The following is a 14,112-nucleotide window of genomic DNA, read 5'->3' as shown; positions in this document are numbered from 1 at the left end:
CAACAGACACAGGGTCCTGCAGGCAGAGGACAGAGCAGTGAGCCAAAAGGCAGAATTGCTAGGATTGGCAGCTTCTTGGGTGGAGGAGGGGAGGGGCTGAGAAGAAAGAGGTATCAAACACAAGATTCACTTTTAGGTCTGGGAAACTGAGGACAAAATCTCCTGCTCTAGCAGAGTGTGTTGAGAGGGAAGAGGAGGAGGCAGGGATCTCTGGAGACCCCACACCAGTGGTAGCAAACCAATGGCATGCCTGGTATTTGTCTTGAAGACAAAAGATTTTAATGTGTTTTTGCTAAACTGAAACCTCAGTATTCAGGATTAATTGCATTTGGCACTTTGCGATAAATGAGTTTGGGGCTGCGGTTTGGGCACTTGCCTCTAAAAGATTTGTCATCACCATGCCATCTGAAACGGCAGGCACAGTAAAGGGCTGGGGTTTGAGAGTCGGATGGCTCCAGGTTCAAATCCCACTGTTGGCCCTTTTGCCCAGGTGGTTTGGGTACAGGCCTTGTGTGTGTGCCTTGCACTTTAGTGCTTTCAACTTCACAGTGTAACAATGGGTACTCAAAAACAAAGCTCTTGATAGGAGAGCAAACGCATTGATGGAGACCATAACAGTCCCACCTCCGAGGATGGACCGGAAGCTCACGTCAGTCAGAACTGGTCAAGCGCTGAGCCCCTTACACAGTAGATGCAGGTCACAGTGAGAGTTAGAACTTCCTGGTGATGGAGTCCTGCTCAGTGCTTTATGCAGGGAACTTCAGAAAGCCCTCCCAAGGACACCTGTAGGCAGAAACATGCTCCTGTGGTGGGTCTGTGGGCAGCCGGGTACAGAGCCTCAGTGACGCTCCAAAAGGCTCGGTAGGAAGATTAGCTTCGCCCCTAGGTTGCAGAGAGGAAGTAATTCAAAGGCAATAGGAAATTCACATGGCAACAAAGACAGGACCAGGCCTGGTACCCAGAGCCCTGGGCCATCTGCTGGGCTTGGGACCCAGATGCTGGCTGTTGAGGTGGCAGTCATGGTGGCTGCGGCTCAGGGGGCTTAGCGCAGCCTCTCCTAACTACAAACCTCTTTGTCTCCAGCCTCAGGCCGCTCCCACCCAGCCAGCACCGCCCTGCCGGGGCTGCACACCAGCCCGGTGCTGCCGGTCAGCTACCGCCTGTCACACACGCGGCTGGCCTTCTTCCTGCGGGAGGCGCGGCCTCCGTCACCGGCTGTGTCCAATGGCTCCTTGCAACGCTCTGAGCCCTTCGTGGTGTTCCAAACCAAGGAGCTGCCGGTCCTCAACGTGTCCCTGGGGCCCTTCAGCACCAGCCAGGTGGTGGCCCGTGAGCTCCTGCAGCCATCCAGCACCCTGGACATCCCTGAGCGCCTGACAGTCAACTGGAAGGTGCGGGCCTTCATCGTGCGTGCTCGCGTGCCCGCCTCGCAGCCGGTGGCGCAGGTGCTGTTCTACGTGGCCGGCCGCGACTGGGACGACTTCGGAGTCAGCGAGCGGCTGCCCTGCGTCCGCCTGCATGCCTTCCGCGACGCCCGCGAGGTCAAGAGCTCCTGCCGTCTCAGCGGGGGCCTGGCCACCTGTCTGGTTCGCGCGGAGCTACCCCTAGCTTGGTTCGGGCCCCCGGCACCCGCTGTGCCGCCCAGCGCTCGCCGCAAGTCCCCCGACGGGCTGGAGCCCGAAGTGGCTGGGGAGGCCCAGCAGGCTGAGCTGTATTACACGCTGCACGCTCCAGACGCGGCGGGCGGTTGTGGGGCCTCGCGGCGGGGCCCTGGGCAGGGAATGGGGGCGCGCGCAGAGAGCCCCACGCAGCATCCGCTGCTGCGCATAGGCAGCATCAGTCTGTTCCGCCCGCCACCTCAGAGGACGCTGCAGGAGCACCGGCTGGACGGCAACCTGATGATCCGCCTGCCCGACCGTCCGCTCAAGCCCGGGGAAGTGCTCAGCATCCTCCTCTACCTGGCCCCCAACTCCTCCTCGCCCTCCACCCCCAGCGTGGAGCACTTCACACTCAGGTAGGGAAGGGTATGTGGGTCAGCGGCTGGGAGCGAAGCTGGCTTCCCTTCCAGAGTCAGAGGCATCCCTGACCCCTTCCGGGGATCCCAACTAGATCCGTCCAGCAGCCTAATCTCAACTCTTCTGTGTATCCCTGGAGAAGCCTCAGGACAAGCTGCACCTTTTCTTGAGGCTTTGTGTTCTTACCTGTGGGGTTGCAGTCGTGGAAATGGAGTCAAGGTAAAGGGAAGTCAGTTTTCATGTGTGTAGTGTACAGGATGATGGGATCAGGGTTGCAAGGGCTCTTAGATCTAAGCTGGTGCAATGCTCCCATTTTACAGACGGGACAGAGGCCCAGGAGATGACAAAGGGACCAGAGAGCAGCCCTCATCAAAAAGTGAGCAGGAATATGTGCCTGATAGGACACTGACCCTAACCCTAGAGTTGGGAGAAAATGTTCCAGAGGTCCTAGTTCTTTCTGCCTTTGAGAGTAACACAGTCCATAAATTCAAAGATGTCTTAAGTCATGTGCCATCTCCACACCACATAATGTTTCACTGTGGGGATGCATGGTTGGAGCATATTGGAGGGTTCTGAGGCCATAAAAAGGCCCCACTGTAATGCTACCCCAAACAAGCAGAAATGGCCTCCCACCTCTTTGAGTATTGCCCTCTCTTCTGAGCACGCTACATTAAGAACTACATATTCCTGGAAACAGGCTTACCTGGTTCAGTGACTGATTCCTAAATGTGAATGACTTAGATTTTCATTGAAGCTAGGACTACATTGATAGAAATAGAACAGATAGAATTAGGGAGAAGGCAATAATTATACATTAGTTGTACCACAGCTAAAGTGCTGTGTTTGCAGCAAGCCACTACTGTAACATGTTTGGAGTGTCCATAGAAGGGTGGCTAGGCTATGAGGTCATTCAAAACTGTCAAAAAGCAACAGTTGGAGGAAAAGGAAAGAAGACTCAGAGGATACTTCCTTCCTGTATGTAGCTCTTTGGAAAGCTATCACCTCTAAGACGGAGGAGAATCATTCTTTCTCGCCCAGTTGTAAAAGAGGAAGTAGTTCCTTGTCTTATGGGCTTCCTGAAAAAGTCTTAGGGTGTGTGCAGAAGTGGTGCCACCAGTGATGGGAGAAATGATTGCTGCCCCACTGAGCAGCAGTGCTCAGCCATGTGATACCAGACTTGCTCCAAAACAATAAGTCAAAGATACTAAGTATTAAGCTTAAGATAACTCACCTGCTCCTCCTTCTCCAACTATGGCTAGGGTTGGTGACCACACAGGCAGCCTATGAGTCCCACCCTGACCCTCTGTCTCCTCTTCCTCCTGTTTATTGCAGGGTGAAAGCCAAGAAGGGTGTAACCCTCTTAGGTACCAAGTCACGGAGTGGCCAATGGCATGTGACCTCCGAATTGCTGACCGGGGCAAAGCATTCAACAGCTACCGTGGATGTGGCTTGGGCCCAGGGCACACCGTTGCCCCCCTGGTGAGTCTGCTTCTGTGCAGCAGGCACATAAGGGTATCCTCAATGGAGAAGGCAGTCTTGTGTGTAATCTGAGGTCCAGGCTTGAGGCTGAGGCACCTGGATGGGATGGGACAGGCTCAAGAGAGCTCAGAGGACAGCTGCCAAGGACAGATGGGGTCCCCAGATGAAGGATGTCAGAGCCTCTGAGATGCTCACTGCCCTCATCCTCTGTCCTTTTGCTGCCCCTTTTCGCCAGGGAAGGCCAGGGTCCCCTGGAGATCCTTCAGTTGGACTTTGAGATGGAGAACTTCACCAGCCAATCAGTAAAGCGCAGGATCATGTGGCATATTGACTACCGCGGACATGGCGCCCTGCCTGACCTGGAGAGGGCAGTGACAGAGCTGACAGTCATCCAGCGAGACGTGCAGGCCATTCTGCCCCTGGCCATGGTGAGCAGGCGGGTGAGCAGGCCAGCAGATGTCTGTGTCCATGTGCCTACAGGAAGGTGCACATGTGCCCTTCAGGAGGGAGGGTGTAATCTGCTCCAGTGTCCATGCGGAGGAGAACAGCAGTGGGAGAAGTCACTGTGGAGGGGCTGTGCAGTTGAGTGTTGGAGGCCAGGTTAGGGCAAGGGCTCCTAATTGTCAGAGATGGATACAAGGGCACACGTGGGCAAAGGAATAGCAGTGGGGATATGTGTAGTTTGTGCAAAGGACCAGCAGGTTTAGCAAGAATTCAGGAGTGATGGGCTGAAATGTTTTGGGGACCATCACTGGACACCTGGAATGACCAGGGGAGCGGGCTGGGTGTTGCTATCGTAGCCCCAAGAGGCTGGCTGATGCTGTAAAGAAGAGGTAAGGGACTGATAGAGGTACCTGCTGGCAGTACAGTGAGGGGACCCTGAGGCCACTGCAGCAGTCCAAGGAAGCAGGCCATCTGAGGAGGGGCCTGAGGCTGGATGGAAGCCTATCTCTGCACACACATGCCACTGTCCCCGTGAGAAAAACATGCCTCTGAGGAGTGGCAGCAGCCAGGAACCTTGGCCTCCGTGGACTTGTTCCGGGAGAGAAAAGGACAAAAAGCAGAGTCTCTTTCCTGTCTCCTCCATGTAGGATACAGAGATCATCAATACAGCCATCCTGACAGGCCGGACCGTGGCCATCCCTGTCAAGGTCATTGCCATTGAGGTGACCGGCCTGGTCCTAGATGTCTCTGCCCTGGTGGAATGTGAGTCTGACAATGAGGACATCATTAAGGTAGGGTCACTAGAGGTGGGGCTTCTGGGGAGGAAGCAGAGCCCCAATTCAGATGGCTCCTGTCACCTACCCTTAAAGATGTCACCCACATGGCCTCGACTCACTTCCTACAGCAGATGCCTCCCATATGAAGCTTATGCTTCCAAAGCTCGCGGCACTGAGCAGAATCAGCCTGTCCTCCATCTCCTGACCTCGTGGGTTCTGTCTCCCAGCCCTACAGCCACTCATGGCGGGCTTCCTGTAGGCACATGGTAGGCCTCACAGAAGACAGTGTTGCCAATTTGAACTCAGCCCCAAAAGTCATTACTGAGCCTTGATATGTGACAGACCCTCAACAAGGGGGATGGAGGGGGAGCAGAACCTTTAAACAGGTGATCTGAACACAGGGTGCTGGGAACCAGTGGGGAAGATGGAACTCAGGCAGAAACTCTGCTGTGAGTCAGGCCAGGGCTAAAGACTGTGTACTGAGGCCCCATCTCACCCCACACCCCAGATCCCCTAACTCCCCGGCCATAGCTCCCTCCTCCAGGCCCTGCCCACCCCAACATGCTTCACATCCCAGCACATAGGACATTTATCCAACTAGAAGGCAGTTTACTACCTCCGCAGGAGGCCTGTAGATTTGTTTCTTGTAGCTTTGGATGTTGGTCAGAGGTGAGATGGGGTTGGAGTTAGTGGAGAAGGAAGCCATGGAAGAGGGTGTCCAACCCTGCCAGGCTCCAGCAGGAGATCTCTTGGACTTCCTCACTCTTTGTCTCCATGCACCGCCTCTGGGTCCCCCTAGGTCTGGGAGCTTGGGCCTCCATGACCACCTCTGAATTCCAGGAGAGTCAGAGCAGAGGCTCAGCACCCCTCCCTGGCACGGAGGTTTTACTGCTCCAGGCCATGAGGCTGTCTGCTGCTGCAGGCTGGGACAAGACCAAAACACTGCTCCCAAGAGCCCTCACCCAGCACCACCTCTCCACCCAGATTGCCCCAGCCCAGTGATGGCTCAGATACAGAAGGGAAAGGAGAATCCTAAATGGAATTTGTTACAAGTCTCAATGAAATGCCCTTGGGTTCTGTGTGGGATTTGTCAGCATCCTAAATGGGACTCAGCAGCCTGCAGATGGAATTCTCTGCCTTCCCAGGTGGGAATGAGCATTGTGGGCAGGGCTGCTGTCCACACTCCCCTCTACCTACCTGTGAGATGGTTCCGAGAGCCATCAGGAGTCAGGGTGGTCTTGGGGCTCATCTCATGAAAAGCCACCATCCGAGCACCCTGTCCCAGCCCTGCAGAGCCTTCTAGGTGCCACCAGCCCCATTGGCTGCTTGAAAGATCTTTCTGCATTCTCAAGGCCCCAGCCTGTGAGCATTTATAAGAAAATATCCAAGACACATGTGCATGCAAGATCTGCTCCGTGGTGCCAGGTGTGTGCATGGGCACGCTTACACACACAGCCATCTGTATTTGCCCTGGAGTTCTGGCAGTGCCCCTCTGTGAGTGGGCACTGGTCTCTACCAAGATGTGTCCAGTTGAATGTGGTTCAAGGCAGAGAACCTCAAGGAATGCAGGTTATTACCCAGGTGGGCACATGCTGGCGGCCCTCCACCTGGCCAGGCCCAGGCTCTTGGATCACAGTTTTCCACCCCTGTTCTTCAGCTCTACCCCTGGCTAAGCACCCTCCCTGCCTGCTACCAAGACCGCAGAGGAGGTGTGGACCTGCCCTTATCCTGGTCCCCTTCCTGCCCTCTGGACTCAGGAGCCCAGCCATGCCAGGCAAAGGCTAAGCATGGGAGACCCCTTCCCCCATTCACCACATGTGGTTCCAGCAGGTCAGTAACAGCCCCTAGGAAACACGTTTGCCCATTGGCCCCTTAGCAGGGGCAAAACATCTCCCACCATGGGCCCAGAGGAATGACCTCAGGAGAGCAGGGAGAGGTGGAGACAGAGGTGGGCACCTCCCAGAGGAGTCAGCACCTTCTCCACCTGCCCTCTCCCCTGCAGTCTCATCTGTCTGTCTCTGTCTCTATCTGGATCCCTGTGCTCCTCTTCTCTCCCTCCCTTCCTCCTCTTCCTATCTGGCTCTCATGCCCTCTCCATTCCTCTCACAGATTCCTGCCCCAGCTTGGAAGACCTGCAGGATAAGATGTTCTCCTTGCTCCTCCCTCTCCCCAGGTGTCCAGCAGCTGCGACTATGTATTTGTGAGTGGAAAGGAGTCTCGAGGGTCCATGAATGCCAGGGTCACCTTCCGCTACGACGTCCTCAGTGCCCCCTTGGAAATGACAGTCTGGGTCCCAAAGCTGCCTCTGCACATTGAGCTCTCAGATGCTCGCCTCAGCCAAGTGAAGGGCTGGAGGGTACCCATCCTCCCTGACAGGAGGTACAGTGCACTCTTGGGACACCCTTGGGTAGACATAGCCTCAGCATAATCTGATTTGTGTGTGTGTGTGTGTGTGTGTGTGTGTGTGTGTGTGTGTGTGTAAGGCCCTAGAAACACAGTCTATGAGTCAGTTGTGCACTCAACAAACTTTGATTGAACAGCTACTATGTGCTGGGCACGGACAGGTATTTGAGACATAGGGAGACAGTGGCCAGTGCCTGACCCATCCAAACTTTCTCCAGTGGGAAATCCAGTCATGCACACGTGCCACAGAGAACACTGGTGAGTAGGATGCCCTGTGTGCCAAGTCAAGTGGCCCCAAGGAGAAGACCCCTACTCTCTCAAAGAGAAATGAAGAAAGGCATCTTAGAAGGTTTACTCTTGAGCTACGTCTTAATGGACAAGTGGAAGGAGTGGACCAGGGAGACAGAAAGAAACCAGTTAGGCTGACAAAATAGAGCAGTCACAGGAGGGGCATGGACCCCTGCCCACCTGCACCCCAGGCTGCTCCTAAGTCTATAAACGATGGCACAGCATGGTGCACCCCACTGCCGGCTGGAGTACAGTTCCCACCCTGGGGCCTGGCCCGGAACATGCTCCTGTGTGCCGCAGAGAGAAAGCCAGCAGGAGACGGAAGAAAGGGGAAGAGTCGGGCAGTGGGAGACTGGGCAGAGAGAAACAGGCAGCCATAGAGGAGCAGGGCTCCGTTCATTTCCACAGAGACTTGCAAGAGCCAGTCAGTGCCAGCCAGAGCTGCTCTAGTTCAAGTGTGCACACGGCCATCTGGGCATTAGTTAGAAGGCAGCTTCAGATTCAGCTGGTCTGAGGTGAAGCCTGTGATTCTTCATTGCTGACCCCTGCAATGATGGGGACGCTGCTCTAAGTATTAAGGATGTAAGGGCTCTGAAGCCAGATGTCCTATTATTTACCAGTTGTGTGATCTTAGCAATACTTAGAAAACTTCTGTGTCCTTTATTTTCTTATCTGTAAAACGGGTAAGATAATACCTCCTGGCATTGCTGTGAGGATTGAATTAGTTAATACAGGGAAAAGAGCCCTTCCTCCATGTGGATGAGCACTCTGCTTGGCTGATACTAACCAAACACCCACAAGCTTTTCTCCAGAGCGTGCCTTCCTGGCCCCAAGTCTCCTGATGTTAGCACCTTATCCAGTTTTTGCAGACTAAGGATTTCCCCACTCAAGCCCAGGTTCCCTTGTGCATAACAGTTTATCAGTTTTTCTCTCTCCCCTCACATTTTACCAGAAAGCAAGAAGAGCGAGCCAGGTGGAACCTTCCACACTGGGCTTGGAAATCTCCGTTAAACATCTGAGTTTACAAATCCTTCTTTCACTTATATTTTCCACACAACTTTAGGACACAGTTAGGCTAAGTCTGTGGCACTCTATGACCAGGAGGCCCTGCCCACACAGGTTAGAGTTCACACAGTGCCAGGCACACAGAAGAGAAGAGGATACTGCTGGGATTACACAGCAGCTGCTCCCAGACATGGATAATGGGGGTCAGAGAAGGAGCTGCCGATGGGGCAGCAAGACTGGATTTCACCCCCAGCACTGAAAATAAGTTCAGAGAAGCCACCTTTCCAGAAGGAGAGAGCTGGGACCCCTGTAGCACAGAGAAGGAGGGCATGAGTGAGGAAGTAGCTTGCTCTTTGCAAATCTTCTCCAACCCACAGAGGGCTAGAGAGGAGCTGGCAGGGTGGGGATCAGAGCCAGCTGGGGGCCCTTTGCCTCACCCGCCTTGGCACACTCCCACCCAGGGCAGCCCGGGAGAGTGAAGACGAGGATGAAGAGGAGGAGGAGCGGCGACAGAGTGCCAGCAGGGGCTGCACCCTGCAGTACCAGCACTCCACCCTGCAGGTCTTCACCCAGTTCCACACGACATCATCTGAGGGCACCGACCAGGTGGTCACCATGCTGGGCCCAGACTGGCTGGTGGAGGTCACAGACCTGGTCAGTGACTTCATGCGAGTGGGCGACCCCCGTGTGGCACACATGGTGGACAGTAGCACACTGGCCGGCCTGGAGCCAGGCACGACCCCTTTTAAGGTAGGCTTGGGTGCATCGGAACACAAAGGGACACTGTCAGGGGCCTCAGCCCTGGAACCAACCCCAGTCAGTCCCAGGGTCACTTCTTTCTCACCGGTCTTCTACCTAACGTTTCAGAAACCGAGATCAAACATTTTCAGCTTTCTCTTGGTCAGGTTCTCAGGCTAAGCTTTAACAGCTTATATCAACCTTGCCTCGCTCACACGCTCCACCCACCTTGCCCCCAGAACAGATATGGGGAGGAGAGGAAACGGCGGGAAGCAAGCTGAGGAACCTAGGAACTTAACTTTAACTTTCCTTCCTCACAATTGGGTGTCTGGGTAAAAGCCATCTAACTAAGAGATTATAAAGAGTCACCCACAAGGCCGAATCTGCCTGCAGATATATTTGGCTTATAAAACAATCCCCCAACATTTCAAAACTGAGGGATTTCTCCTTGTAAAAGATGATCTGGATTTTTGGGTTTACCAAGAATTGAATCTGGCAACACCAGACCTGCAGACTCAGCCAGTGACAATCAACTGGTGCCATCCTGAGTGTCACCTTTAAAGTGGATTCTCCCACTGGCCACAGTCCCCACCACTCCATTTTGTCTCCCTAACACTGAAGTTGAACATCAGTGGTCGTGTATCCCTGGGGGGTGGCTTCTTTCCTTCAAATCAGCCCACCTGTCTAACCTGTGTTCCCACCTGAGCCTCTGACTCTCCTGTGACCCCTGGACCCTGGTTGCCACTTGCAGGACTTGGAGTCCTGCCTGCCTGCAGCCCCATCGTATGTGGCTGTCTTCCAGAAGTGCTGGAGACCCTAGGCAGGGACCCTGGGGGTGGGGTGCTGCTGTCCTCCGACCCACGGCGCCCTCTCACCTCCACCTCTCTGCTCAGGTGGTGTCCCCGCTGACAGAGGCTGTGCTGGGGGAGACACTGCTGACAGTGACAGAGGAGAAGGTCAGCATCACACAGCTGCAGGCCCAGGTGGTGGCCAGCCTGGCCCTCTCCCTGCGGCCCAGTCCCGGGAGCAGCCATACCATCCTGGCCACCACAGCTGCACAACAGACCCTCAGCTTCCTCAAGCAGGTAACTGGTTTCCGAGTAACCATCCAAGTAATCTGGGGATGTATACTTGTGCCATGAGTCACTGCCCTAGGACTGCAGGTAATGGGTGACCTCAGATCCATACTCACCCGTGTCGCCCACTGCACCTTGCACAGAGTCTGGGCATGGTCTCACTTGCACCACATTTGCCACCCTGAGACATTTTTATAGAGGGTCTCCTGGATTCCCAGAGAGCAGCCATCTCTGCCTCAGCCCCCAAGAAGTACCCAAACACACCCCTGGAGCCCCAGCCATACACCATGGGCACTGGGTACAAGATCAAGATGGGGAGGTGACAGGTGAGAGGACAGAAGAGTGAGGAAGTGGCTATCAGCAAAGGGCCAGGAGCCAGGACACAGAATCCTTTGCCCTGACAGTGTGTGCCCAGGCCATGTAGGCTTGGCCTCCGAATCTGCAGGAAGGACGATGCTCAGATGGTCTTGACTGATGGAGGCGGAGGCTGGGGGAAGGTGGCTCTCATTAGCTTGGGGTTGGCTATGGAATCCCCAGGGCCAAGCATGAACATACAGGGCTCCTACTGCAGAATTTGCCTTTGGTTTATCAAGAAAGGAGCAATCCTGGGCTTGTATCAGGTCTAGATGCCACCTAGAACCTGCTGTTCACCCTCTCCATCCCCGTGCAAAGGGAGCACCCCATCCACGGAGGGTTCCTGAGTGCCCACAGCATGCCTGGTCTGTGTCATCACTGGGGACACAGCAGGGCCCAAAAGCCCTAGGTCCTTGGCCTCACAAACTCAGGATGGAATTTAGCCAGAAAGCCCCAGAATGGGCTCTGACTCCTGTCTCCTCTTCCTCCTCCTCCTCCAGGAAGCCCTCCTGAGCCTCTGGCTTTCCTACAGCGATGGCACCACTGCCCCACTCTCCCTCTACAGCCCTCGGGACTATGGGCTGCTGGTGAGCAGCCTGGACGAGCGGGTGGCCACAGTAACCCAGGACCGGGCCTTCCCACTGGTGGTGGCTGAGGCCGAGGGGTCAGGGGAGCTGCTCCGGGCTGAACTCACCATTGCTGAGAGCTGCCAGAAAACCAAGCGCAAGAGTGTGCTGGCCACGACCCCTGTGGGCCTGCGGGTACACTTTGGGCGGGACGAGGAAGATCCCACTTATGACTACCCAGGCCCCAGCCAGCCAGGGCCTGGCGGGAGTGAGGAGGAAGCTCGGGGAGCTGGTCCCCCAGGCACGGCAGTACCTGCCCTGGAGGGCCCCGGCCAAGGCACATCCAACGCAGCTGTACCACCCACAGAGGACTTCCTGCCGCTGCCCACTGGCTTCCTGCAGATGCCCCGGGGGCTGACCGACCTGGAGATTGGCATGTACGCACTGCTGGGTGTCTTCTGCCTTGCCATCCTCGTCTTCCTCATCAACTGCATTGTATTTGTGCTGCGATACCGGCACAAGCGCATCCCGCCTGAGGGCCAGACCAGCATGGACCACTCCCACCACTGGGTGTTCCTAGGCAATGGGCAGCCACTGAGGGTACAGGGCGAGCTCTCACCTCCAGCCGGCAGCACACTGGAGACCGTGCCTGCCTGCTGCCACGGTGACCACCACAGCAGCGGCAGCTCACAGACCAGTGTCCAGAGCCAGGTGCATGGCCGGGGCGATGGCTCCTCTGGTGGGTCAGCCCGGGACCAGTCCGAGGACCCTGCCAGCTCACCCACCTCCAAGCGCAAGAGGGTGAAGTTTACCACCTTCACCACGCTGCCCTCAGAGGAGCTGGCATATGACTCAGTGCCCGCTGGTGAGGAGGAGGAGGAGGAGGAAGAGGAACTGGGTTGGAGCTGCCCGGATGTGGCAGGCACCACAAGGCCTACTCCACCTCCAGACCTGCACAATTACATGCGCAGAATCAAAGAGATTGCATAGAAAGCACCATCCGGGGGAAGCTGGGACGTCCTCCATGCCGTCTGCTCCGGGTGGGACTCAGCCAGGACCCCCAGCTAACAGTGACGCAGGGCCAGCCCATTGATTTTCTATCCCTTGCCCTCCTAGCTTTGCTCTGAGCCAGCAGCTGCCTCCCCTGTGTGGCCCTGCCACTCCCTCACCTTTGCCCTCTCACACCCCCTGCAGGTGGAGGTCTCCTTCCTCCCAGGCTTGCAGGAGGAAAGTGACCCCGGCCTAGCTCTGCCCTCTCCAAACCTCTGCCAGCATAGCCAGCCCCAAGAGTGAGGCTGGAAGGCTGCCGGCTCCTGGGAGAGGCGGGGCCACACTGTGCCCAGCCCTTCCTCCCAGGCACCCTATCTTTCCCCTCTGTGTGGGGTGACCTGGGGGGCATTGTGTCACAGGCTGCACAAAGACTTTTCTCAAACCAATATTCAGGGATTTCCATCCTGCAGGGTGGGGAGGAGGCAGCTGCCCGCCTTGCCAAGGATCTTGCTTCGGACTAAACATTTGGGAGTTTGGGGACAGTTGTGGCAACTGCAGGCATCCGGGTGCCTTCCAGGTCCTGGGGCTGACTTCACAGAGGGGTCTGGGGCCGACTCTACAGAGGGGTCTGGGGCCAAGCAGGCACTTTCCTGGGTCCTTCAGGACTGTGGCAGCCCCCCCCCCACCGCGCAGGAGGAGTCCTCATCTGTCTCTAGCCACACCCCACCCCCACATCATGGTCCTCAGGGCCCAATGAGACTGGGTGCCCCTCCTCCACAGCAAGGTTGACACTAGCACGCCTTAACTGCTGTGCTCACACTGCTTCCCTCTGTGCCACAGGGTGGGCTGCCACCATCTCCCCAGGGGCAGAGTCCTTGGCTGGGAGGAGAGGGCACCTGGGAGGGTGTGAGGGACCTGGGGAGTGCTAAGGCCAGAGGGAGCTGGCACCTCCCCTTCCCCATCCCATGGCCACTTTCTCTGGGTTCTACCCACCACTGTGTTGGATTTTTCATAAATAAAGGGAGGCCATCAGACTGGGGGTGGGGGAAGCAGCTCCCAGCAAACAGACAGTACGCGAGACTGGCTCTGTCTCTTCCTTGTGTGCATGAGCACGGACACATGCACACACGCATGCACACACACACACACACACTCAGACTGGTCCTGCACTCCTTCCCCTACAGGTGGGCCCAGTGAGAGTCTCTGGTGCCATCGGGGTTCCCACATCCAGGGATGAAGAATGTGGGCATTCTTCATGGAAACATGCCCTTGAGAAGATGTGGCTCCTCTGGGAGTCTGGTGTGCCTGGCTCAGAGGAGAGAAGAGCAAACCTTAAGACCTATAGAGAAACGTCTCAGGGTGGGGGGCACCAGAATGGGGAAGAGGCTTAGTGTGTCTGCCTGAGCCTGTTCATTTCCTGCACTTTAAACAAGCCTCTTGGCTGAGGCCTCTTCCTACCACACTCTGAAGGAAGCCTCCTTCTCTTCCAGTAGGCCTGAAGGGAAACTCTGGGGTTCCACAGCAGAGAAGTCAGGTGTGGTGCCCCACCACGACTAGCAGAGGCTGTGCAAAAGCGTACACTGGGCCTCCATGACCTCCATGGCCCTAGAACAGGCAGCAGCACAGGGAAAGTTGTGTGCTCAAGAGCTCCAGGCCAGTGCAGGCAGGAGCCACCAGGGTGGCTAGTCAGCCTTCAGGTTCTGGACAGCAACCATCTTGGAGAAGAGGAATTACAGCCCAGCTCTGAGGAAGGACTTACAGCAGATAGGGGCCGTTGTGGCAGTAGAATATGCCACTGCCTGACCTGAAAGAAGTTTGACTTCCAGGACCCTCGGTTCCACCCATCAGCTCTTTGGTTATCATGAGAATTAAATGAGATCACATATGTGAAATGTGCAGTAGCCAGTACCAGACAGGGAACCTGGCACAGACAATGACCCAGAGAGGTCTCAGCAAATAGACTTTGACCCGTCATGGT

General features: G+C 55.9%; 1 protein-coding gene across 2 annotated transcripts in view; it reads left to right on the top strand.

Moving 5' to 3' along the window:
* The window catches only part of Tmem132e (transmembrane protein 132E), a 53,455-nt gene extending 40,248 nt beyond the window's left edge, over positions 1-13,207 (top strand). Inside the window, exons 2-9 of one of the 2 annotated variants that reach the window (XM_023565001.2) lie at positions 1,084-2,014; positions 3,348-3,494; positions 3,730-3,934; positions 4,586-4,729; positions 6,888-7,093; positions 8,872-9,160; positions 10,042-10,233; positions 11,079-13,207. In XM_023565001.2, coding sequence (XP_023420769.1) covers positions 1,084-2,014; positions 3,348-3,494; positions 3,730-3,934; positions 4,586-4,729; positions 6,888-7,093; positions 8,872-9,160; positions 10,042-10,233; positions 11,079-12,134 — 3,170 coding nt within the window. In that variant the 3' untranslated portion in view covers positions 12,135-13,207. The remainder of the gene's footprint in view (positions 1-1,083; positions 2,015-3,347; positions 3,495-3,729; positions 3,935-4,585; positions 4,730-6,887; positions 7,094-8,871; positions 9,161-10,041; positions 10,234-11,078) is intronic. The other variant, XM_005003525.4, reaches the window with a different exon arrangement.
* Positions 13,208-14,112: the final 905 nt, after the last annotated feature.

The sequence above is a fragment of the Cavia porcellus genome, unplaced genomic scaffold (genome assembly GCF_034190915.1).
Source record: "Cavia porcellus strain 051 isolate PalLab524CR breed Dunkin Hartley unplaced genomic scaffold, mCavPor4.1 scaffold_6, whole genome shotgun sequence".
Classification (NCBI taxonomy): domain Eukaryota; kingdom Metazoa; phylum Chordata; class Mammalia; order Rodentia; family Caviidae; genus Cavia; species Cavia porcellus.
Note: the sequence above shows the minus strand (reverse complement) of the source record. Positions and strands in the feature narration are given on the sequence as shown.